Source organism: Pleurodeles waltl, chromosome 5 (assembly GCF_031143425.1).
Source record: "Pleurodeles waltl isolate 20211129_DDA chromosome 5, aPleWal1.hap1.20221129, whole genome shotgun sequence".
Classification (NCBI taxonomy): domain Eukaryota; kingdom Metazoa; phylum Chordata; class Amphibia; order Caudata; family Salamandridae; genus Pleurodeles; species Pleurodeles waltl.
The window spans coordinates 1505224313-1505248546 of record NC_090444.1 but is presented as its reverse complement, the minus strand read 5'-3'; the positions used below and the strand labels follow the sequence as shown (position 1 = coordinate 1505248546).

At 45.6% G+C, this 24234-nt stretch overlaps 1 protein-coding gene across 1 annotated transcript in view; it reads right to left on the bottom strand.

Moving 5' to 3' along the window:
- GCLC (glutamate-cysteine ligase catalytic subunit) overlaps positions 1–24234 on the bottom strand; it is a 158454-nt gene that overhangs the window by 22853 nt on the left and 111367 nt on the right. Inside the window, exons 11-12 of the mRNA XM_069235795.1 lie at positions 23494–23586; positions 23284–23388 (exon numbers count right to left, since the gene is read on the bottom strand). Of these exons, the coding sequence (XP_069091896.1) occupies positions 23284–23388; positions 23494–23586 (198 nt within the window). The remainder of the gene's footprint in view (positions 1–23283; positions 23389–23493; positions 23587–24234) is intronic.

The following is a 24234-nucleotide window of genomic DNA, read 5'->3' as shown; positions in this document are numbered from 1 at the left end:
TCTGACTACTCACGGGCTCGCAGTTGCCAGGGAGTCCTCCCTTTAGTGTTAGTTTCCCAGGTCGAACCGGGAGCGTCGGGTGCAGAGTGGAAAGTCTCACGCTTCCAGCGGGAAACGTGTGGTCTTTAAAAGTTGCTTCTTTGTTGCAGAAAGTTGCAGTTTCTTGAACAGGGCCGCTGTTCTCGGTAGCGGTCCTTTAGATGCAGGGTAGTCCTCTGAGGCTTCAGAGGTCGCTGGACCCTGTTGGATGCGTCGCTGTTGCAGTTTTCTTCGAAGTAGGGAGACAGGCCAGTGGGGCTGGGGCCAAATCAGTTGTCGCCTCCGTCTTCACTGCAGGGCTTCAGGTCAGCAGTCCTTCTTCTTCTTTAGGTTGCAGGAATCTATCTTCCTCGGTTCTGGGAGCCCCTAAATACTGAGTTTAGGGGTGTGTTTAGGTCTGGGAGGGCAGAAGACAATGGCTACTGTCCTTGAGGGTGGCTACACCCTCTTTTTGCCTCCTCCTTGTGGGGAAGGGGGGCACATCCCTTATCCTATTGGGGGAATCCTCCTTCTACAAGATGGCGGATTTCTAAAAGTAAGAGTCACCTCAGCTCAGGACAACTTAGGGGCTGTCCTGACTGGGGGTGAATCCTCCTTGTTTTTCTCATTATCTCCTCCAGCCTTGCCACCAAAAGTGGGGGCAGTGGCCGGAGGGGCGGACAGCTCCACTAGCTGGGATGCCCTGTGGCGCTGTAACAAAGGGGGTGAGCCTTTGAGGCTCACCACCAGGTGTTACAGTTCCTGCAGGGGGAGGTGAGAAGCACCTCCACCCAGTACAGGCTTTGTTCCTGGCCACAGAGTGACAAAGGCACTCTCCCCATGTGGATAGCAACATGTCTGGTGTGTGGCAGGCTGGCAAAAACTAGTCAGCCCACACTGGAGTCGGGTATGTTTTCAGGGGACATTTCTAAGATGCCCTTTGGGTGTATTTTTACAATAAAGTGCACACTGGCATCAGTGGGCATTTATTGTGCTGAGAAGTTTGATACCAAACTTCACAGTTTTCAGTGTAGCCATTATGGTGCTGTGGAGCTCGTGTATGACAGACTGCCAGACCATTTTCTCTTATGGCTACCCTGCACTTACAATGACTAAGGTTTTGCTTCGACACTGTAGGGGCATAGTGCTCATGCACATATGCCCTCACCTGTGGTATAGTACACCCTGCCTTAGGGCTGTAAGGCCTGCTAGAGGGGTGACTTACCTATGTCATAGGCAGTGTGGAGTTGGCATGGCACTCTGATGGGAGTTCCATTTCGACTTAGTCATTTTCTCTCCACTAGCACACACAAGCTGGCAAGCAGTGTGTATATGCTGAGTGAGGGGTCCCCAGGGGCATAAGACATGCTGCCGCCCTTATAGACCTTCCCTGGCATCAGGGCCCTTGGTACCAGGGGTACCAGTTACAAGGGACTTACCTGGGTGCCAGGGTTGTGCCAATTGTGGAGACAAAGGCACAGTTTAGGGAAAGAACACTGGTGCTGGGGCCTGGTTAGCAGGGTCCCAGCACACTTTCAAATCATAACTTAGTATCAGCAAAGGCAAAAGTCAGGGGGTAACCATGCCAAGGAGGCATTTCCTTACACAACCCCCCCCCCCCCACCCCCCCAAAACAAAAGAGGATGAGACTAACCTTTCCCAAGAGAGTTTTCATTTTCTAAGTGGAAGAACCTGGAAAGGCCATCTGCATTGGCATGGGCAGTCCCAGGTCTATGTTCCACTATAAAGTCCATTCCCTGTAGGGATATGGACCACCTCAACAATTGAGGATTTTCACCTTTCATTTGCAATAGCCATCTGAGAGGTCCACAGCAAAGGCCTCCCTCTCAATGGCACTCCAACACTGCTCCCTGGGGAGTAACCTCCTGCTAATGAAAGCAACAGGCTGGTCAAGGCCATCATCATTTGTTTGGCTGGAGCTTTGAGAACTGGTGCTGTGCACATAGCTTGTTTCAGGGTGTCAAAGGCCTGTTGGCATTCTACAGTCCAGTTTACCTTCTTGGGCATTTTCTTAGAGGTAGGTTCTGTGAGGGGTGTCACTATGGATCCATATCCCTTCACAAACCTCCTACAGTAACCAGTCAAGCCAAGGAATGCCCTGACTTAAGTCTGGGTTTTTGGAGCTACCCAGTCCAGAATAGCCTGGATCTTGGATTGGAGTGGCTGAACTTGGCCCCCACCTACAAGGTGTCCAAGTAAACCACAGTAGCCTGCCCTATCTGACATTTGGATGCCTTGATAGAGAGGCCTGCTGCTTGCAGGGCCTGCAAAACCTTCTTCAGGTGGACCAGGTGATCCTGCCAGCTGGAGCTAAAGACAGCAATATCATCAAGATAAGCTGCACTAAAGGACTCCAAGCCAGCAAGGACTTGATTTGCCAACCTTTGGAAGGTGGCAGGGCATTCTTTAAGCCAAATGGCATCACAGTAAACTGATAGTGCCCATCAGGTGTAGAGAATGCTGTCTTTTCTTTTGCTCCTGTGCCATTTTTATTTGCCAGTACCCTGCCGCCAAGTCAAAGGTACTCAAGTATTTGGCAGCACCCAATTTATCAATTGACTCATCTGCCCTTGGAATGGGATGGGCATCTGTCTTGGTGACAGAATTAAGTCCTCTGTAGTCCACACAAAAACTCATCTGTCTCTTGCCATCTTTTGTGTGAGGTTTGGGGACTAAGACCACTGGGCTAGCCCAGGGACTGTCAGAGTGCTCAATGACTCCCAATTCCAGCATCTTGTGGACTTCCACTTTGATGCTTTCCTTAACTTGGTCAGACTGTCTAAAAATTTTGTTTTTGACAGGCATGTGGTCTCCTGTGTCCACATCATGGGTACACAGGTGTGTATGACCAGGGGTTAGGGAAAAGAGCTCAGCAAACTGTTGTAGGACTTTCCTACAGTCAGCTTGCTGTTGGCCAGAGAGGGTGTCTGAATAGATCACTCCATCTACTGAGCCATCTTTAGGGTCAGTGGAGAGGAGATCAGGGAGAGTTTCACTCTCAGCTTCCTGGTCCTCACCTGTAACCATTAACATGTTTACATCTGCCCGGTCATGAAAGAGTTTGAGGCGGTTCACATGAATCACCCTTTTGGGGGTCCTGCTAGTGCTTAGGTCTGCCAGGTAGGTGACCTGACTCACTTTCTCTCTAGCACTGGGTAAGGGCCACTCCATCTGTCCTGAAGTGCCCTGGGAGCCACAGGCTCCAGAACCCAGACTTTCTGCCCTGGCTGAAACTCAACCATAGCAGCCTTTTGGTCATACCACATCTTCTGGAGTTGTTGGCTGGCCTCAAGGTTTTTGCTTGCCTTTTCTATGTACTCTGCCATCCTGGAACGTAGGCCTAGTACATCGTCCACTATATCTTGCTTAGGCTCACAAAGAGGTCTCTCCCAGCCTTCTTTCACAAGAGCTAGTGGTCCCCTTACAGGATGGCCAAACAGAAGTTCAAAGGGGGAGATTGGCAGTACGGTGCATACTGGGTACTGGAAGCTGCTGACTCTTACAGTTACAGTGTCTACAGTATGCAGCATGTGTATTTTCCATCTCCCTTGATTAGTTCTCTGTTGCTACAGCTTTGGGCTAGCTTATTTTAATTGTATGCCACATTTCTACATTAAATGCTGCAGTGTTCTTTAGAATTATAATCACATTACTGTAGTTTTTTGCAGAATAATGTATTCAGGTATGCAGGACAATATTGCTACCTGAACTAGGAAGCTGAAATTTACTTTGAAAGGGACCTCAGGAATGGGCAACAGCTACAAACACATCTAAAATATCTGGTAAATCTAGGTTTAAATTGATGAAATGTAATTGTGCATCACATTTATCTCACGCCCAAAAGCTTGGACTAAATGTATCCTGATATCTTAAATTCTTGCTTCACATGTGGCTATGCAACTGCAGACCTCTTTCACCTAGTACTGGAATGGACTGTTCTAAAGAAGTCTGCATAAGCAACTGTTCTGCTTATGTGGACACATGTTTGTCGCATCTAAAGTTATGACCAATGGCTAAGAGACAGCAGTACAAGTTCATAGATTTGGCATAGTTGCTAGCTAAAAGGCTGATCACAATAAATAGGTGCACCTATTGGGCCTCTGGAATCTGTCTGGAACAGTGGATTGTTTAAATGGGCAATGGCTTAAAAGGAAATTGAAGTAATATTGTACAGCTGACTGGCAAGTGGCCAAATGATTACAACATGGGACACAATACTGTGGGAAGTCGCTTTGAAGGCAATGATCTGATGCCATTAAATTATTATTCTTCCTCCCCTATCATTAGAAGGGTAACAGATGGTCTTAGAGGAATTTTGATTCTTTTACAAAGGGCAGGAGTCCTGGAGATAGCTTCCGAACCAAGCTTTGTACATAACCCACAAAGAGGTAGAAAGCTGCTGACTGTATTACATATGTTGCTTTTGTAGTGGTGGACTTCAAAGTGCACAACCTACTTGCAGTACTCTTTGTCCTTGTGAACGTCATGTGGTCTTTGTCTTGTGAAATGATGTTCGCATTAATTCTGACTTTACTTCTCCCAGATCTGGGACTCAAAGGATATTATATTGCTTAATGCATATTTCTCATCTCTTAAACATTTGGCTTAAACTACTGACAGGTGACTGCATAAATTAGAATGTAACCATTAAACAATGTGGTAGCAGATGTGGATTTCTGTTTTTAATTTTTAAACAATGACGATCATTAAAATGGAAAGATGGGGAGTGGTGGATTTTGAACTATTGCTGTTGTAGTAGGACGCATGGTATCAATGTTGAACAAATCCTGTAATTAAAGTGAAACCCCACATTGTTACTGTAGTGAACAGCATAGCAATGAGGGGGGAGTGTAATGTTATTAAAAGGGAGTCAAGCTCACACCCATAGTAGTGACCTGCTTTACCAGTGGGTCTGCAAACGTGTGGGAATCCATATCCACTCAAAGTCAAGATGCTGTTCAAGCAAAGTGTCTGTAATTTAAGAGTCAGTCAGGGTTTAGGGTCAGTCTTTTCTTCTGTTCAGTCCATAAAGTGACTGGCACTTTTTCAGAATAATGTACTGGCACAGACCTACTGCGACATACAGGAACAAATGCAACAATGGCTGAACAGGTTTGAACCAAAATCTAAAGGTGAATGACATGAGCCCGGACAGCTTGTTAAACCTCATGTGGACAAAGTTAAAAATGGAAGCACATTGTCTACTTTGAAAGTAAGCTCAAATTCAGCAAAACGGATTTGCATTAAACTGGATACCAAACAGACCTCTGTGATATAGGCAATCATTTTAAGTGATTCAGTTTCAAAGCCTGAAGGGGATCAACTGTTAGCATGCTACCCAATGTGGACATCATGCATGCATGCTTTTGAAGATCACTAAGTAATCATACTCTTGGGAACCAAACTGCCAGCGCCAGTGGCTGTGGGCCTGGATAAAGTTTTCCTCATTTGAAATCTTGCTGAATGGATGTACTGATATGTCCAACACAAGGGAGAACCATGGCTGATGAGCACACATTGGAGGAATGAGGATCAATGTCAAACACGATTGCTACATCTGGTATACTAAAGAAAAAAAGGCTATCCCAAGGTGGCGAAAGTGGTGGTGGGTGTGGGGTAGGGAGAGGTGACTGGCTCACATACATGGCCCAGTAATTAAGACCATGACCATGGATGATAGGCACCACTAGGGGGAACAGATGAGACCCGATTGTTAGCAAAATAGGCCATAAAAATACTGAACTGAATAAACTAATGATCTGACCAACTGGTGTACTTCATCTGCAAGGTTGAGGGCAAAATTAAGCTGGAGACAATGACTTGCTTGATTAATGGCCTCTTTATCCAACTGCAAAAGGTTTGAAACCCCAAAGGAATTAAATAGCAAGTTACTTACCTTCAGTAATGCCTTATCTGGTAAAGACAATATTTAGTTGCAGATTTCTTACCTATGAATTCCCCCCATGCATCAGACTGGACCCGGAGAATTTTCTGAGCAGTATCCCTGCATGCCGTTAGGTAGTGTTGATCGCCTCCACATCAATCGCCTGTGTCATCCTTGGGGAGTATGATGTTGCAGTTCCTCCACAGGTGCCACCCTAGCGCACGGACTTCAGTATTATTTTTTTTTACAACTTTCCACGCCAGAAGCACAGATCCATTAAATTACTACTAGTGCATCAAAACTAAGGCCCTGGAAAGGGAGCCCCTGCCCCTAGAAATCAGTTTGCAGAGCGGGGAGGGTGGATGGGTCGATAAGGAATTTGCAGCTGGATATTGTCTCTACCATACAAGGTGTTACCAAAGGTAAGTAACTTGTTTATCCGACAGACCTCTAATTCCTTACCTGTGAATAGATACCCAGCGATACCATCCCTGGAGGCGGAGCTGCATACCAAGATCACATTAGAAAGTCCTGCAGGACTAAACGGTCAAAGTACCCATCCTGAACGGTCAAAGTACCCATTCCTACGGACCTGACTGTCAAGGCAGTAGTGTTGGTAAACATATGCTGGGATGCCTTCTATGCTGCCTGACAGATATCAAGGACCGGAATTCTGCATGCTAACGCAGTGGTCGCTGCTGTAGCTCGGGTAGAATGAGCATGCAAAACTTCAGGTGGTTGCTTTTTGACCAGTGCATAGCAGATCTTAATGCAGAGTATAACACTTCTGGAGATGGTCCACTTCTGCCCTGCCCAACCTTTCTTCACACCCACATAACCAACCAAAAGTTGATCATCCACCCGGAACCCTTTTGTACGATCAAGGTAGAGTGCCAACGCTCTTTTAGGGTCCAGGCGGTGGAGTCTTTCATCTTCCCCAGAAGGATGTGAGGGTGCGTAAAAAAGCAGGCAAAGCGATGGATGGGCCTACATGAAAGGGCATAACCACGTTTGGCACAAAAGATGCCCTAGTGGGAAGCATCACTGTCAGGATAGATGGAAAGGTAGAGAGGCTTCAATGACAGTTTAGCAATCTTAACTTATGGGAGGAAAACAAGAATTCAGTTTTGCAAGTAAGTACATGACTTACAAATCCAGTATTCAGAGTTTTAGGTCAACATCAGGCAAGGTTCAAATCAGTACAAAAAGAGTGCTACCATTGCGGCACAGGGGGTGGCCAGGTGCAGTGGTCAAATTCGGAGTCAGGTGTCCAATGTTAACCAATGCGTACTGGGGGTGAACGAAGATGCGCTGCTCACTGTTGACTAAAGCAGTGCCAGGGGTCGATCTCCTGTGGCTGAGGTAAGCACAGTAGATGGGATGGGCGCACAAGGCAGCACTAAACTTACACCATCAGCGGCACAGGGGCGGCTTAGTGCAGAGAGCCAACACAGCGTCGGGTGCCCAATACAAATCAATGGGGGAGATCAGTTTTGGAAAATGGCTGCAGTCTGGGGGCCAGGAGGCTGAACTAAGAAAATCCACACCTGCCCACTTAAAGTTCCTCAGGGTAGAGTTATTTTTCTTTTAAAGCTGGTCTCTTCTTGGACAGGTTTGCTGTTTTCTTAGGGATCTTGATCTTTGTTGAAGGCAGGCAGTCCTCCCAAAGCTTTAGAGGTCACGGGGCTGCAGGAGAGGTCTTCTTCCGGAGCAGGATCGTCAAGGGCTGCAGATAGGCTGATAGGGCTGGGGCCAAGTCAGTTGGTGTCTGAAGTCTTCTCTGCTGATGTGACTGTAGTGTCTCGCTCTTCTTAGGGAATTAGGAATCTGAGGCATAGGGTTGAGGGGTGCCACCTAAATACTGAATTTAGAGGCCTTCCAGGGAGCGCCAGGTGGTAGCCAATGGGCTACTCACCTTTAGGGTGACTACACCCTTTTTATGACCACTTATGTTGGAAAGTGGGCATAACCCTAACCCCTAGTGGCCTACATTCCTTCCAAACAAGATGGCGGAATTTAAAAGTTAGTGTCCACTTCAGGTCATCTACCTTAGGTGTGGGACTGACATGAAGTGGGCACACCTCCTAATCTGCCTGATTTTCCCACCAGTCCTGCCGCCAGAAGTGGGGTCAGGAACTGGGGATCAGCCTTCGCTGCTATTTGGAAAGGCCTGGTTCGCACTACAAAGGCAGAAAGGGCTTTGAAGCCCCTCGCTCTGGAATGTCTGTCCTGCCTGGCTGAGGTGTTAGCACCTCTGCCCAGAGCAGGCCTTTGTTCTGAGCCTGCAAGAGCGATGGCTTTCACCTCTGGAGGAGAACTCTGCCCCCCCGAGGAAGCTGCACTGGTTTTGAGCAGTCAGTGTCCATGCTAAGAGTTGGTGGGTTTTAGGGGGGCACCTATAAGGCACCCTACGAGTGAATGGATTGTATTAATAAATCCATCACTGGATTCAGTGAGGGCTTATTAATACAAGATGTTTGATACCAAACATTCCTATCTTCCGTGATTCCGTCATGTAGCTGGGGAACTTGTAATGACCTGTGACCAGTACATGTACTTAAAATAGTTTCCCTGTTCACTTATTATGTCTTAGAATCGACAAAGACATAGCAGGGGCATATCTGCTCAAGAAGGTGTGCCCTCAGATGTAATATAATACCCCCTGCTTTTCGGGTTGGAAGGCCTGCCAGAGGGATGACTTCCATGAGGATGGCACAATTTGTGTTGCAGACCTCAGGGGCATTCCTTAAGTACCTCATGCCCTATGCACCAGGGGTAACATTTATTAGAGGCTTACAGCAGAAAGCTGAAAGTTTGCCTAATGGCGAAAACGACTGTGCAGTTTTGGGTAAAAGACATCTGGCATTTGGGATCTGTTTAGCAGGGACCAAGTGGACTTTCAGTTGAAACTGCACCAGAAACCAGGCAGAAAGTGTATTCTGGGGGGAGGGAAGGGGGGGGGTCAGAAGGGGAGGGCAGCAGGGCTAGGGAGCTACCATGTCAAAAGAGACACTTTCCGATAATGTACATATGAACTGATGCCACTTTGCACAGATATTCAGGGCCGGCACTCTGCATACCAGTTACGGTGGTAGCAGCCCTTTGGAAAGGATCTCGATCATTCTGAAGGTTACTTCTTGGCAAAAGGTTAACAGATCCCAATGCGGAGGACTATTCACCCGGATAAAGTCTTCTGTGCTGCCTGGCTTTCTTTGCCTTTGAGAACCTTTCTGAGTGCTGAACGTCCACCCATTGGCCTTTGGTACGATTGTTGTCAAATCCCACCACTCTTCTGGGGTCCAAATGATGGAGACTCTTCTTCTTTTGAGGGCTTGAAGTGGAGCAAACAGCATCGCAAATGTGGTACATTGTGACTTGAAAGGAGGTAACCAAGTTTGGTATTTAAAAAAAAAAAAAAAAGAAATGTTGCTCTAGACCTCAGCACTAGTTTGTCTGAAAAGAAGGTTGTATAGGGCAACTAGACTAACACAGCTTGAATCTCACAAGTCGAGTTGAGGTTTTGCTTTCCCTATGAGAAAGATCATCTTTAAAGTGAGGAGAAGTAAGGGACAGTTATGCAATAGCTCAAAAGGGGTTAACATAAGGAAAGTAGGAACTAACCATCCCACTGTGGAGTCACACAGGGCTTTGGAGGAAATCTGTGGAATAAATCTTTTAGAAACTGCATCACAACAGGTGCTTTGAAAAAGGAGAGCAACTCTGGTAAAAGCAAAGAGGCTCTAGACAGCAGAGAGATAACCTTTAAACATACCTAATGCAAGTCCTTACTGGGCCAAAGATCAAACAAAGTACAAGACATTTAACAGTTTGGCCTGCAACGAGCCTGTCTTTCGTGTGCGACACCAAGCAACAAACTTGTTCCAGCTTAAACAAACTTTGTAGAAGGAAGCATCACCACAAGCAACCACTATTTAAGGAGGAAGATCGAATGCAGTCAACCTCTGTCGCTCAATCTTCAAACATGGAGGTATAGATTGTGCATACCGGCCTGCGTGCTAGACTCTGCCCTATTGCTGCAGCAACAGAGCATCTTGAAGAGGCAGCCTGATCAGAGGATAGATGACCTTGCACAGAAGTTCCAGCTACTTCACCCCCTTGGCCCAGAACCACTAGGATGACTTTAGCCCAGTCGTTCTTGAACGTCAGAACTCTGGGCAGGACATAATAGTGGCAGGAAGGCACACAGGAGTCCCATGATGCACTCTAGATGGAATGTGTGTCTAATAGCGAATCTTCTCAGGAACTCTAGTGTGCAAAAAAGTGCCGACACTCTGCTTCTCAGGAGTGATGTAGAGGTTGAGCAGGCGTTCCCCCCCACCAACGCTCTAAGGCACCCTGCCATTTGTTGTCTACCAAACATTGCCAGCAGAGTAACTCCACCCTGACGTGTGAGGTAAGGTAAATGTCTGCATGATTCAGCCAGTTTTGGAAGCACAGGGCTTTGTGGAACAGGGCCCAGGATGCCACCCTGTCCTGCTTGTGGCAAAACCTCATGGCGGTGGTGTTGTCTCAGAGGACCTGAGCCAGCCTTCCCTTAAGTTAATCGGACATCAGTATGACTTTCAATGGCAAGCGAAAGGCCTGCAACTCCAACAGATGACCACACAACCCAGCAGTGATGCGTCCATCATCACAGTCAGCTTTGGATCCTGCTGCTGGTTCAACTGTGGCCAAAGAGCCCCCACAGCAGATCTTTTGCAGTCTCCTCCAAAACCTGGATAAACTGACAGTCTCCCTTTGTGCTTGGCACACAGATCCTTAAGATCACACTACAAGGCCTTCAGATCACACTACTACCACTTGGCATGGTCGTAGAGCAGGATGCCAATAACTCAAGAAGCCTCAGAGCTATTATCACCGAGATCCAGTAACGAGCCCAAAACTTTGGGATCACAGCTCAAATGTACTGGAGTATCAGAGGATAGGTCAGAGGGAAGGGTCCAGGAATGCTCTGTATCTAGGATGGCATTGATGCAAGGCAGTTTCTTTGAAGGGGTCAGGTGTGACTTTGGCACATTTACAGTACACTCCAATGAAGTCAAAATGCTCATCTTCAACAGTCAGTCACTGAGGTGGGAAAAGACTGATACACCTGACCTTCAAAAGGTATGCTGTAACCTCCGCCATTATCTTCATGAACACCCCAGGGTCGCTAGTGAGGTCACAAGGAAGCATGTCAAACTGAAAATGCTTATGGACATCCTTTATTGGTAAGTGTGCACCTCTGGGTCTGCAAAACAGGGAAAATAGGTGTCCTACAGGTACAGCACTACCAGCCAGTCTCATCAAGGGCAAACAGAACTTAGGCCAACATTATCTTTGTTCTTTCTCAAGAAGGAATGTTGAGGTCAAAGATCTGAAATAGGACGAAGGCCTCAGCTCCTTTTCAGCACAAAGCAATAACAGCAGAAGCATCAATTCCAATCTCTGAGGCCGGGACTCTCACTATGGCTCCTTTGGACAAAGGAGCCTGAACGTCCTGCGGCAAATGGACAAACGGTCATCTGAAAGCTGCTCTAATGTATTTGGAAGAGGCAGCAGGTTTAAAAAGAATAGCAAGGAACAGCACTGTTGAATTCTCTAAACGACTCACCTGTTGGATGTTATGGCCTCCCACCCACATAGAAAATAAATGATTCTGCCTTCCACATGGTGGTTGTATGTCACTTGGGGCACACTAAAGAGGTTTGAAAGCGGTGACGCTGATTGGAATAATGCCTTGCAGTGTAAAGCACAATGTGGCTCTATTTTCTTTAACATGCTCGAGAGCAGAGAGGCCCTTCTCACCAAATAGGCATGAATTGTTTAAAGGCATATCCAGGAGTGACACCAGGAGATGACCTGAGAAGCCTGTGGTTACAATCGATGCATGGCAGTGGAGCACCATGCAAATCCTGCCTGCTTTGCCTAAATAATCTGTTGTGTTCAGGCCTGACCATAACACCTATTTGGCTGGCCATATTGAATGGTCTGTACCAAGTTGGCGGGGAGTTCCTACGGAAATACTGGCAAGATCTTTGGGACCAGGTGTAATGATGCATAGGAGTATGCACCCAGCAGACAGATGGTGTAAACTAACTGAAGGGACAGGGTAACTTAGGAACACTTGTTTCTCAAATGCCTCAATTCTCTTTGACTCTCAATCCAAAAGGGTCATACGAAAAATAGTTTGGATTGATCCTGCCAGTAAAAGTCTGAAGTACCCAATAACAGGGTGTTACTGCAGAAAAGCAGGCTTATCCAGAGAAGGTCGGAGGCACAGGGGGCAGGAACAACATTTAGCCCAGGTGCCCATCAGTGAGAACTTTTTTTTAGTGACAGCAAGGGCTGAGTTAAGGCTTGCCCAGGCTCCAAAACTTAAGCAAGAACATTGGTTTTCACCACTGCCTGACCCACAGAGTAAACACCAACTATCAAAACAATGCACCAATTATCTAAACAAAACCTCCTGCAAACAAACTGTTGAACCTGCAATGAAAAATACCTTTTTAAATTAAAATGTCAATAAAACTGGCAATCAAGGTTGCCAGCGGGTTTACAGATGATTCTTTGGCTAACTTGAATGTCTGTAACTTCACCAGGGAGGCAAAAGAATTCCAGCAGGCACCAGTAAATCTTTACTCATGCAACTGCAGTTCTTGGTGACTATTTGCAAGACTGGGCCATCCTATTGTGAAGAGGGGGCTGAGCATGGAGTGTCGTCAGATTGGTGTACTGGACCCTCTTTGTCCAATCCAGGTCAATTAGGATCAGTTGGACTTGATCCTCCCAAAGGACACTCAACAGAAAAGGAATTGGTGGCAACATGTACAGCAGTCACCAAGACCAGCTTGACTTGTAGGTATTGCCGCAAGGCAAAGCCTGAAAGCAAAAGAAAGAGACGCGCTGGCAAGCATCCAGGTATAATCTTACCGCAGCGCGGTGTCAGTGGGGGGGGGGGGTCGGAGGGGTAGAAGAGAGCCTAGGATCCTAAAAATAGCCCAACCCCTAGCGTGCAATAAAACGAACGCTGAGCGCAAAGCGACTCTAGCGCTCATTAAACGCTCGAAGAAATTGAGACGCGCGCCCGACGTGTTACTGCGTTCCTAAAGAGCGCTTGGGCTGAAAAGCCTACCGCGCATTGGAAACGTGACCTAGCAACAGTAGTTGCTTCAACAACTGAAAGAGAGCAGCAGCGAATGTGCAAATATTATCAAGCAGTCACCAAAAACAGTTTCACAAAACTTGAAAAAGCTCAGAGGCAGTAAGGGCACTTATCTGTCACTGCAGCAGTGAAGAAAGGGGGAGAGTGACGTGATCGAGGGCATTTTATACTGTTGGTAGTTACGGAACCTTATTGGACAATGGTTGCTATGGAAGTGGACTCATGGGATATGTAGTTTGTTATGTTTTTAATTTAAACTTTGAACCTGCTATTTAATAAAAAGTGAAGAAAGAACTGCATAATCCTCGCCTCCGTGTCCTTAATAGTATTGAAACTTTCCTTCATGATAGCTAGGCAATTTCCCATTATCCAACATAACCTGAATGCCACTCCATGATACTGGAAGGGAGAAACGCCTTCAGGGAAAGGTGAATCACCCAGTGCTCTAGCACATTTACTTGCAGACATTGTTACAATGCAAAACAAAGGCCCTAAGCAGTCATGTTGCCCATTTGGACTGCCCAACCAATTAAGTTCTTTGGAATCAGGGTAGCCTATACTTGCAAAGGGCTAAACAGATGACCCACCTAAAGACTGCAGGGGTCCATCTATCAGTGCAGGTGAACTGATTGGGTAAATGAGCACTTGAGCTCAGACTCCCTTAATATTGGAGCCACTGCTGTCACAGGTAATGCTTCAGAGCTCTCAACCACCGTGAAGCATGCACAAACCAGCAGGCACGCATAGCTTTGCGGAAAAGCAGACAAAAAAAACAAAAAACTGTGTAGGACCAAAAGTTATTTTTAAGTCTAAAATCTCTCAATCATCACTGAATACCCACGATCTCCTGAGTAGCAAAAATGTTTATGAGGGCTGTGTCTAACAGCCCATCCATAAAGATCAACCTCTATACTGGAGTGAATTAAGACTTCTGGACATAGCTGCATGATGACTCTTCTCCACAGCTTGGGCTTTACTATCAAAGATATTAGCTGCCCAGCACCAGTGACTACGCTTTCACCAGCCAGTTGTCCGTGTATGGAAATGCATGGACTCCTGACAGCCTCATAGAAATTATCAAAAGTACCAGCACTTTCATGAAGACACAAGACTAGGTAAGCAGCCCGAATGGAAATACGGAACTGCTAATGTTAGGACCCACAGTGAAGCTCAATTGATGTCTGTGAGCAGAAAGTGTTTGAAGATAGAAGCCAGCATTGTCCAAATCCAGGGACACCAACAAATCCCTTGTGTTTAGGGCCAGCAAAGCTAGGCTCAGAAACAGAATTTTGATCTTCCCCCGCCAAATGAAAAATTTTGAAAGGCAGAGATCCCAGAAGGTTCTCAGACTACCTTCCTTCATGGGGATCAGGAATTAAAGGAAGTTAAAAATCAAAACCCTGTGTCACTTTCTTACAGAGGCACAATGTCTACTTTCCTTTGTCTAGCAAGGAAAAGACCTCTGCATCCAGAAACAGTGTGAGTGTGAGCCAAAGAGCACATCCTGGTGAAAGGAGTATTGTCTGGGAAGAGGGACAGGAAAGGTACATGTAATCCTCGCAGAACCTCCCAATAACTGAGCGATCTATCATGGTTGTCTCTATCGGTGGAGAAAGTGGGAGCCTGTATTTGTTGCTGCTTCTGGTGATGGAGGCTTTTTGTCCCACCTGTGCATTAAAAGAAGTGGTGTGTTTGCTGAGATGTCTAGTCTGGCTGACAGCGCAGTTTAACAGGTCTGCTTGTCTCTTAAGTAGCTCCCTTTCCGTATAGCTGATAAAACTTCTCCGAAGGTGAAGCCAGGTGCAGCCAGCGGGCAATGGCCCTGTTATTTCTGAAGCACTCAAGGGATGAGACCAATCATCAAGAGGCAGGTATATCACAATGACCTGGATATCTCCTGAAAAGACAATCAAAAGCATCCAAGCATGTTAGCATAATGTGACAGCTGTGCCCATGAATCGGACTATGGTATCCTCAGATTCCAAGCTGTACTTCAGAATCTGTTGAGGCATCCAAACCTTCAGCACATTATAGCAAGAAAGAGGAAGATGATTATTGGCCTCTGAATTGTCATCTGTGTCCCCTTAGTCATCATCAACTATGGCTAAGCCGAAAGAGCTGAATAACGCTTCCTTTAGTGCAAATGTTTTGGAACGAAGAGGCTTTTCTCTACAGCAAGTTCTGACCTCTTCTGCCAGTTTTAGAATTTTCACCAGCTTAGAGAGTACTGCCAGTAACTACAAAAACAGCATCCGGGGTGATGGCATGTATAGCGCAGTTGTCCATGGCATCTTAGTTATAAGGCCTGAGCCTCTGCGGTCAGGATGCATCATTGTCAAGGTTGGAGAAATCAAGCGAGAAGGAGGGGTTCCGCAATTTGGGAGTGACCAGATGGTACCTAAGCCTGCCTAATGATGTTCACCAAGATATGGCACAAAAGGCCTCGACCTGTGCAGGGTAAGAAGATGCTTTCATAAATTCTATATGAATATTCTACAGTTTCAAAGTCTGCAATTGTGTAATGGAACCATGACTCCATATAAACCCAAAAAGGTTTCCCTGAAGATAAGGAGTTCTCCTTTCTATGGAGCTTTGTCTTTTTGTGATAAGATCTGATGGAAGATCATTCACTCATAGGAGACGTACCTGTAGACCAAGAGGTATGCTTTGGCCTATACCTCTGGGCCTTGGTAAAAATATTTTGGGTTTGCGCTTTCTGAAGAACTGCGGGTGCGCCATGAACACGAATGACAGGCAGCTGTATTGTGATCAAATCTAAGACACCATTTGAGGATGTTGGGCGGATCTGATAAAACATCTGCTTGCTGCATTTATATGGCAGGGATTAAACCTTGAGAAGGGACATTAGAAAGTTTTCTCAGTTGTGACAGCAACTAATTCAGATGCTGAAGCATGAAAGAGTGAGCCAGACTTTGTCGAGTACATGTGGAGAAACTGGAGCTAGCATAAGTCAGCTGAATTTTATAGGCAGATGGCATCATGCCTGGCAAGTAGAGTCAAGGTTCGAATCACATGGCACCACCTGGCGAGCTATAGCTAGAAGAAAATTAGTTACTTACCTGTAACTGCAGTTCTCCAGTATTGGTATCTTTCATAGATTCACATGCTTGAATCATCCCCGTCGTCGAGGTGGGAGCCTCACGGTAAACTTAAATATATAAAAAGCAGTAAGTCAGTAAAAATAAAACCAGTAGGCCCAAGTAGGCCTCATAAGGTATTTTACAGTCTATCCACTTTGTTTTGTGAAAAGACCCAAACTTGAGTATCAACCAATCAGGATTCAGCCCCTCCCAAACACTCCCAACAGAGGCTGAATTCCCTCAGATTTTCTATTAGGAGTGTGAAGTTTAATATCTGTATAATAGGGGAGCCTCTGAGGGGAGGAGGGTGGGTCGCATGTGAATCTATGAAAGATACCAATACTGGAGAACTGCAGTTACAGGTAAGTAACTAATTTTCTTCTCCAGTATTGGATCTTTCATAGATTCACATGCTTGAATCCGAGTAACGAGCAGTAATGTTTTCTTACTTACTGAATTACATTGACTGTAATTCCATCGTAATTCTATACGTGATGTGATTCACATTAATTCAGTTTTAAATATGCACTTACATATAATTATATTTATATTCACAAACATACGAATATAAAAGCAATAAAATGTGTGTGGCAAGAAATCCTGACACAGTTTATGCTATTATTATGGAGAATACGACACGTTAAACAGTAGAAGAAAATGAACCATTAATGACCATACCTCGAGTGTGGTGGTGGGATGTGTAAGAGGCTCACCTTAACGAAATAGATGCCTCAGCACTGCTTGTCCCACTGCTGTATCGACCTGGTTTGTCTCCTCTAGACAGTAATGTCTTGTAAATGTGTGTTGGCTGGACCATGTTGCTGCTCTACAGATGCTATGTAGTGGTACACCTGCAAAGAGTGCCGCTGAAGTGGCTACCGATCTTGTAGAGTGGGCTCTCACCTTGGTGTGGAGCGGCTTTCCTGCTTTTGAATGGCAGAATTGAATCGCCAGGCCAATCCATCTTGCTAAAGTCTGTTTGGACACCGCGTGTCCCTTCTTTGTTCCGCCGAATGCTACAAATAATTGATCCGACTGGCGGATGGCCTGAGTTTTCTGTAGATAAAACTTTAAACATCTTTTAATATCGAGAGAATGTAATGTTTTTTCCGCCACTGTTTGCGGATTTGGAAAAAAGGTTTTTAAGATGACTGGTTCATTTAAATGAAATGTTGAGGGAACTTTCGGAATGAATTTAGGATTTGTCCGCAGGATGACACCTGAGTTTGTAAACTGGAGGAACGGCTGTTTGATGGTGAAAGCCTGAATGTCACTGACTCTTTTAGCCGAAGTAAGAGCTAACAGTAACGCTGTTTTCCATGCGAGGAATTTTAGGTCAGCTTTGTGGATCGGCTCAAAAGGAGCTTTCATGAGTTGCATCAACACAACATTCAATGACCATAGAGGCGGGGGTTTCCTAATTGGTGGGAAGACCCGAAAAAGGCCCTTCATAAATTGTTTGACAATTCTTGTGGAACACAAAGAGAGTCTATCTGGTGATCTGCGGTATCTGGAGATTGCTGCCAGATGTACCCGTATGGAAGAATATGCAAGTCCTGATTTTGCCAGGAGCAGGAGATATGGAAGTATCTGTTCCGGAGTAGAAGATAAAGGATGTATATTTTCCGCTGCACACCAAACACAAAACCGTTTCCATTTAAGTCTATAGGTTTTGTTGGTAGTGTCAGCTCTAGCTTTTGCTAAGATGTCTCTACACTCTGGGGAGATTTAGAGATTTAAGTATTCATTGTGTTCAGGAGCCAAGCCGACAAATGAAGAGACGACGGATGTGGGTGTGTGACTTGTCCCTGGTGCATCGTTAAAAGAGTCGGACTCTGTCTGAGTAGTAGATGTGGTCGTTCGGAGAGCATGAGGAGCTCCGTATACCATATTTGTCTGGGCCATCTGGGAGCTATGAGTAGAAGTCGACACCCCTCCGTCTTCATTTTTCTGATGACTCTCGGAATGAGCGGGATCGGAGGAAAAGCGTAGGCATAAACTCCTGACCATCTCATCGAAAACGCATTCCCCCACGAATCTTTTTGGGGAAGCCAACTTGCGTAGAACTGGCATTTCTTGTTCTCGAGAGTGGCAAATAGGTCTAAGTTTGGTTTGCCCCATAATAGAAACAGGCCATTGAGAGTTTTCTGGTCTAGCTCCCACTCGTGATAAGGAATTACTGTCCTGCTCAAGGTGTCTGCTAGAACATTGATCTGTCCTGGCACATGCTCCGCTTTTAGTGAAATATTGTGTTTGATGGCCCATGTCCAAATTTGTTGGGCTAGCTGCGAGAGTTGTAGGGACCTTGTGCCTCCTTGCTTGTTTAGATAAAACATGCTGGTCATGTTGTCCGTCCGGATTAAGACGCTTGAACATTGTATCTTTGGCAAGAAAGCTTTTAGAGCTAAGTGTATTGCTTTGAGTTCTAGATAATTGATGTGGAGCTGGCTCTCTTGCTGATTCCAGATTCCGCTGATTTGCAGGTCCTGGCAATGTGCACCCCATCCTTCGAGAGAGGCATCCGTTGTTACTATGTAACTTGGTGTTTGAAGAAGAAAAGACAGCCCTTTTGAGAAATTGGTTGGAGTCGCCCACCACCTCATAGTGTTCTTCATTAGAGGCGTTATGCGAATCTTGTCTTCGAAGGAGCCGAGGACCTGTGTCCATTGTATGTCCAATTGCTCTTGCAGGGGTCGCATATGGAGCCTGCAATCTGGGACTAGCGGAATGCACGATGATATCATTCCGAGCAATGATTTGTAGATGCGGACTGAAACAAACTTTTTTCTGGATAGGTTGTCTGCCAACGAGGTTAACTTTTGTTTCCTCTCGTGTGATGGGTACGCTTTGCTGCGTACTGTGTCCAAAATTGCTCCCAAGAAACTCAATTCTTGTTTGGGGTATATCTGAGATTTCTGGTAGTTGACTACAAACCCCAGGCTGTGTAACAAATGAAGGCAATAGGAAATATGATTTGTTACTTGGAATTTTGAGGGTGCCTTTATAAGCCAGTCGTCCAGGTAAGGGAAGACCTGGATACCTGCCTGGCGAAGATGTGCTGCTACTGGAGCTAGCATTTTTGTGAAGATTCTGGGGGCTGATTTGAGACCGAATGGTAGAACCCGGAATTGGAGGTGCATACTTCCTACCCTGAACCTTAAAAATTTGCGATGGTTGCGATATATGGGGATATGAAAATAAGCATCCTGGAGGTCTAGGGATGCCATCCAATCGCCCGTGTTTAAGAGACGCAGGACATCCTGCAACGTTACCATCCTGAACGATTGTTTCTTTAGAAACTTGTTTAGTGCTCTCAAGTCCAGGATGGGGCGCCAGTCTCCTGAGGGTTTCTTGAGAAGGAAAAACCGGGAATAGAATCCCTTGTTCCTTTGAGATAAAGAGACTGGTTCTATTGCTCCTTTTGTTAGCATTATCCTTACTTCCCTGAGAAGTTGGCTCAACCTCAGAGGCGGTGTACCCGATGGAGGGACACTCGGTGGTGTTTGGATGAATTCCAGAGTATGACCTCTGGTCACCACATCTAGTACCCATCTGTCCGATGTTATAGCCTTCCACTTGGGGAAATAAGAATTGATGCGACCTCCGACCTTCAATATTGATTGGGGAGGTGTTGAGATTATCCGCTGGTCATTGCTTTCTGCCTGTATCTCTTGCTCGGGCAGCTCCTCTTCCTCTAGCCGGATGTTTGTAAGCTGCGGCTGGTGGTAATCGATAATGCTGCTGTTGTTGATGGTGCTGATGTCCTGGTCCTGTGGAGGAAGATGTATATTGTGACCTGTATTGCTGGTATCCACCTCGAAAGGAGTAATTACCTCTACCCCTTGCTCCACGAAAAGGTAGTTTTTTAAATTGCAGGGTACCTAGGGATTTTGCTGTATCGGTATCCGTCTTGATAGCCTGCAGCATATCATCGACATGTTTGCCAAACAAACTCTCTCCATCGAAGGGCATGTCGAGAACACGAGTCTGGACTTCTGGTCTGAATGAAGTAGCTTTAAGCCACCCTTGTCTGCGCAGGACTGCTGCTCCAGCTAATTGTCGAAAGCCAGTGAGGGAAATATCTATTGCACTGTCTATTATCTCTGCGGAAACCCTTTCTCCCTCCTGCAAGACCTTTTTAGCCTCCACCTTGAGATCTTCTGGCAGTGAATCTACAAAAACGGACATGTCTGCCCACATCTGCCGATCGTACCTTCCCAGGATGGCGAGGGAATTTGCCGCCTTGACCGTTACTGCAGCAACCGAGGAGAATTTCTTACCGATATTGTCTAGTCTCCTTCCCTCTTTGTCTGGGGGAGACGCAATAGGTGTAGAGGGGTTTTTGGATCGTCGTTGAGCCGCCTGTGATATAACCGAGTCAGGTTTCGGTTGTGAGACTAAACAGGCCGGAGAATCATCTGGGGCCTTGTATTTTTTCTCTAGCCTTGGCATTTGTGAAGGCACTGTTGCCGGGTTCTTCATTGCCTTCAAACCCTCCTGCCATAAGAAATCCACAATAGGTATGGCTCTTACGGATCTCTTTGATGGCTCTTTAAAGTCATACAAAAAACACTCAGTTTCATGGGAAACAATTTCCAGGCCAAAACGTTTCGCCGCTCTCTCTATGATATTATGGAAACCTCCTATGTCTTCTGGAGGAGAATCCACTGGAGCTGCTGGAGGTGGAGATGGTGTGGGAACGAGATAGTCGTCCCATTCACTAGCCGCTGAATCTGCTAGCTCGCCCTCTTCCCTTTCGTCGTCCGACGAGAGGTAAGCTTCCGGAGCTTGGCTAGTTACAGGTCTACTAGCCTGTGGCGTTTCGGAAACATTAGTAGTTTGAGCTTGCTGGTAACTCTGAGGTCTAGGTGGCGTGGACTGAGTTGACGGTGGGAACCTTTTATAGTAGTCCTTCAACATATGTTGTAAATCTGTCACTAATGTGCTAGGCATAGCTAGAGGCGATGGTTGGTTTGCCTGTGGATAAGATGTTGAAGCATAACTATGCTGGTAATGTTGATCCTCTTCTTCATCAAACTCTTGACATTTGACATTTAGTTGGGATGGGCTACTAGCTGCCCCAAACATTCCTTGAACGTCATCATCCTCATCGTCTAAAAGATGTTGCGGTGGGTATGGCAGCACCTTACTTGGTGATGTATGCATCAGCAAATTGTCAGATGGCTTGTCCCCCATATTAATAAGGGAAAGGGGTAAGAATCTGGTGGAGTCCTCATGATGGTATGAGGAATGAGCTGGTGAAATGTCCAAAGGTTTGTAAACTGTTAATGCTGTGGTGATCGTCGGATCCATCGTCGACGGTTCCCTCGTCGACGGTTCCCTCGTCGACGGCTCCCTCGTCGACGGTACTGTCGTCAACTGTACTGTCGTCGACGGGTCTCTCGTCGACGGGTCTCTCGTCGACGCTTCCGTCCATGACTTCGTCTTTTCCTTAGTCGACGGTCCCTTCGTCAACGGGTATTTTAGCGACGACGGTCGCTTCGCCGACGTAGTTTGCGTAGATGGGAGTGCCCTGGATGATTTGTGAACCCAGGAGGCCTCCGCTGTCGACGATGTGGTTGCCGACGAAGCTCTTTTGAAGATTTTTGCAGTAATAATCGTCGTCGATGACAAAGGCGACGACGTCATAATCATCGGTGAGGATGGTGTTGTGAACGTCGACGATACCGTGGTCGCTGTTACCGTCGACACTGTCGTCGACGGGGCGGTCGTCGACGGTTGTTTTTTCACCAAAAAGAGTTTTTCTGTCTCTTTTTGTGGTGACAGAGACAGGGATGGTTTCTTTGAGGTGCTTTTCCGGTGTAACGGCGTAGTAGGTTCTGAATGAACCTTTTTTGGTCCATGTTTAAATGCCTCTTCAGTTAAGACTTGTTTAGTCTTTTTGTGCATTTTTCTTGGTGGTTCATCCGCACCTCTATCTCTCTCACCTGTTCTTTTCTGAGGGCGAGAAGTTTGTGGTGACTCTTCGCTGTCTGATGAAGGATGCTCTAAGGCTTTCTGTTTTTGTAGCCATAAGAGAAGTCTACCCTCTCGGTCTTTGAGGTTTTTTTGACTAAAGGTGCGACAGATTTTGCAGTCTCTCACCTTATGGTCTGGATGAAGGCAGTAAATACACTTCTTGTGGGGGTCATCAATATGTAGTCTCTTCTTCCCACAGTTGTCACAGTCTCTGAACAGACCCTTCTTTGCCTTTTCAGACATAGTAAAGTTGTAACTAGTTTCCTGAGAGAAAAAACAATCTTCAGTCAGAAAATAGGAAAAAAACTGAGCAGAGCTCAGGGAGACTCCCTTCACACGACGTGCGGTAGAAAATCTGAGGGAATTCAGCCTCTGTTGGGAGTGTTTGGGAGGGGCTGAATCCTGATTGTTTTGTGAAAAGACCCAAACTTGAGTATCAACCAAAGTGGATAGACTGTAAAATACCTTATGAGGCCTACTTGGGCCTACTGGTTTTATTTTTACTGACTTACTGCTTTTTATATATTTAAGTTTACCGTGAGGCTCCCACCTCGACGACGGGGAGGATTCAAGCATGTGAATCTATGAAAGATCCAATACTGGAGAAAAAGCTGTTACCAGACCAGTCAGACACCTGAGAAATATCCTAAAGATAAGGCATCTACAGGAAGCTGTACCCATTACAATTGATAAATATTTAGCAATTTGTTAGCAATTTGTAGCACGTAAACTTTGTAAAGACACATTCAAATGATATGTGTGATTACCTAATATGTGAAAAAGATGTAAGCAAGAGTATTTACCCAACTGAAACTGTTGCATGCACATCACAGCATTTCAAGTTAATTTTTAAAAAATAATTCATTGCTAGAAAAAAGCAGCCAATATTCCACATTGACATTTCTAGCCAGAAATGGATTGTGGAGTTTCATCTATTTTTATCGTAATTATTTTATAAGACTGACTACCAACAGTCCATTGTAATACTTAATACCGGGGATTGGCGGTGATACTATGGACCTGCCACTACCACCGCAATTCTTCACAGATGAATATTGTGTTCAAATAACTTATAAACAAACTGAGTGGCAGCATAAAACACAACTTAACCTTACCTTTGATAAAGGTATGAGGAAATCCAGTTTGTATGAAAGAATCACTCTGGTTAGCAATACCACAAACACGACATACGCAGAGTTCTCAAAATCAGTCAACTGGACCTAGGCAACAAAATGTCAAAGAAGTTTGCTTGCAATCAGCAGGTGACATTCAGTAGATGTACCAAAAGTATTGTGACAGTATATTTTGTGTTTCAGAAGTTTTACCTCCATAGGCCGGAATTCTACTCTCCATCCGATATCTGAATTTGGAGGAGGTGGTTTAAAACGCATAGTCTGCCAGTTTGTAGACTGGATATTCTAAAATGGAAATAAAACATTTATTTGAAGCAGCATCATTTACTATGAACTCCATACATGTAACCAAACAAAACGTGAAAAAAGTACTCTCCCAAAAGGAGAAACTCTTAGGTAATTAGCAAGAGTCCATCTTCCACCCAGATATATTGGATCAAGTGCTGAGCAGCAGCAAAAGTAGCTAAAAGAAAAGGCACATCTACCATATGTAGTACCTCTCTCTCACTCATCAGAATTAAACATTTCAGCCAGATGGCTGAATATTACTGCTTGGACTAAGACTCCGGGAACTGATGCCCAAGTAGGCCAATCATTTCTTCATAACCTGTAAGAGTGAAATGGCTAATGCTATTTGTTGCCCTTCCATGTTTTTGCTCCCTTCAGTAAGTTTCCCTCTTGTGATAGAGTAGGCTGCATTCCCCAATTCGAATGAAGATCACATAATGGAGAAGGCAATATTGTTCCTAGTTATGCAAAACTAGAACATTAATGAACAACCTACCGCCATCACCGGAAAGGAAACCTTGTTCACCTGTAAATCCTGGTTCTCAGTCATAGGTGATCTCCCTGAATCTATAAATATTAGAATATCTCCGTGCATGTGCAGGATCCATTGAACACCTTTTTTAAAAGCATTTCTACAATGAAAAC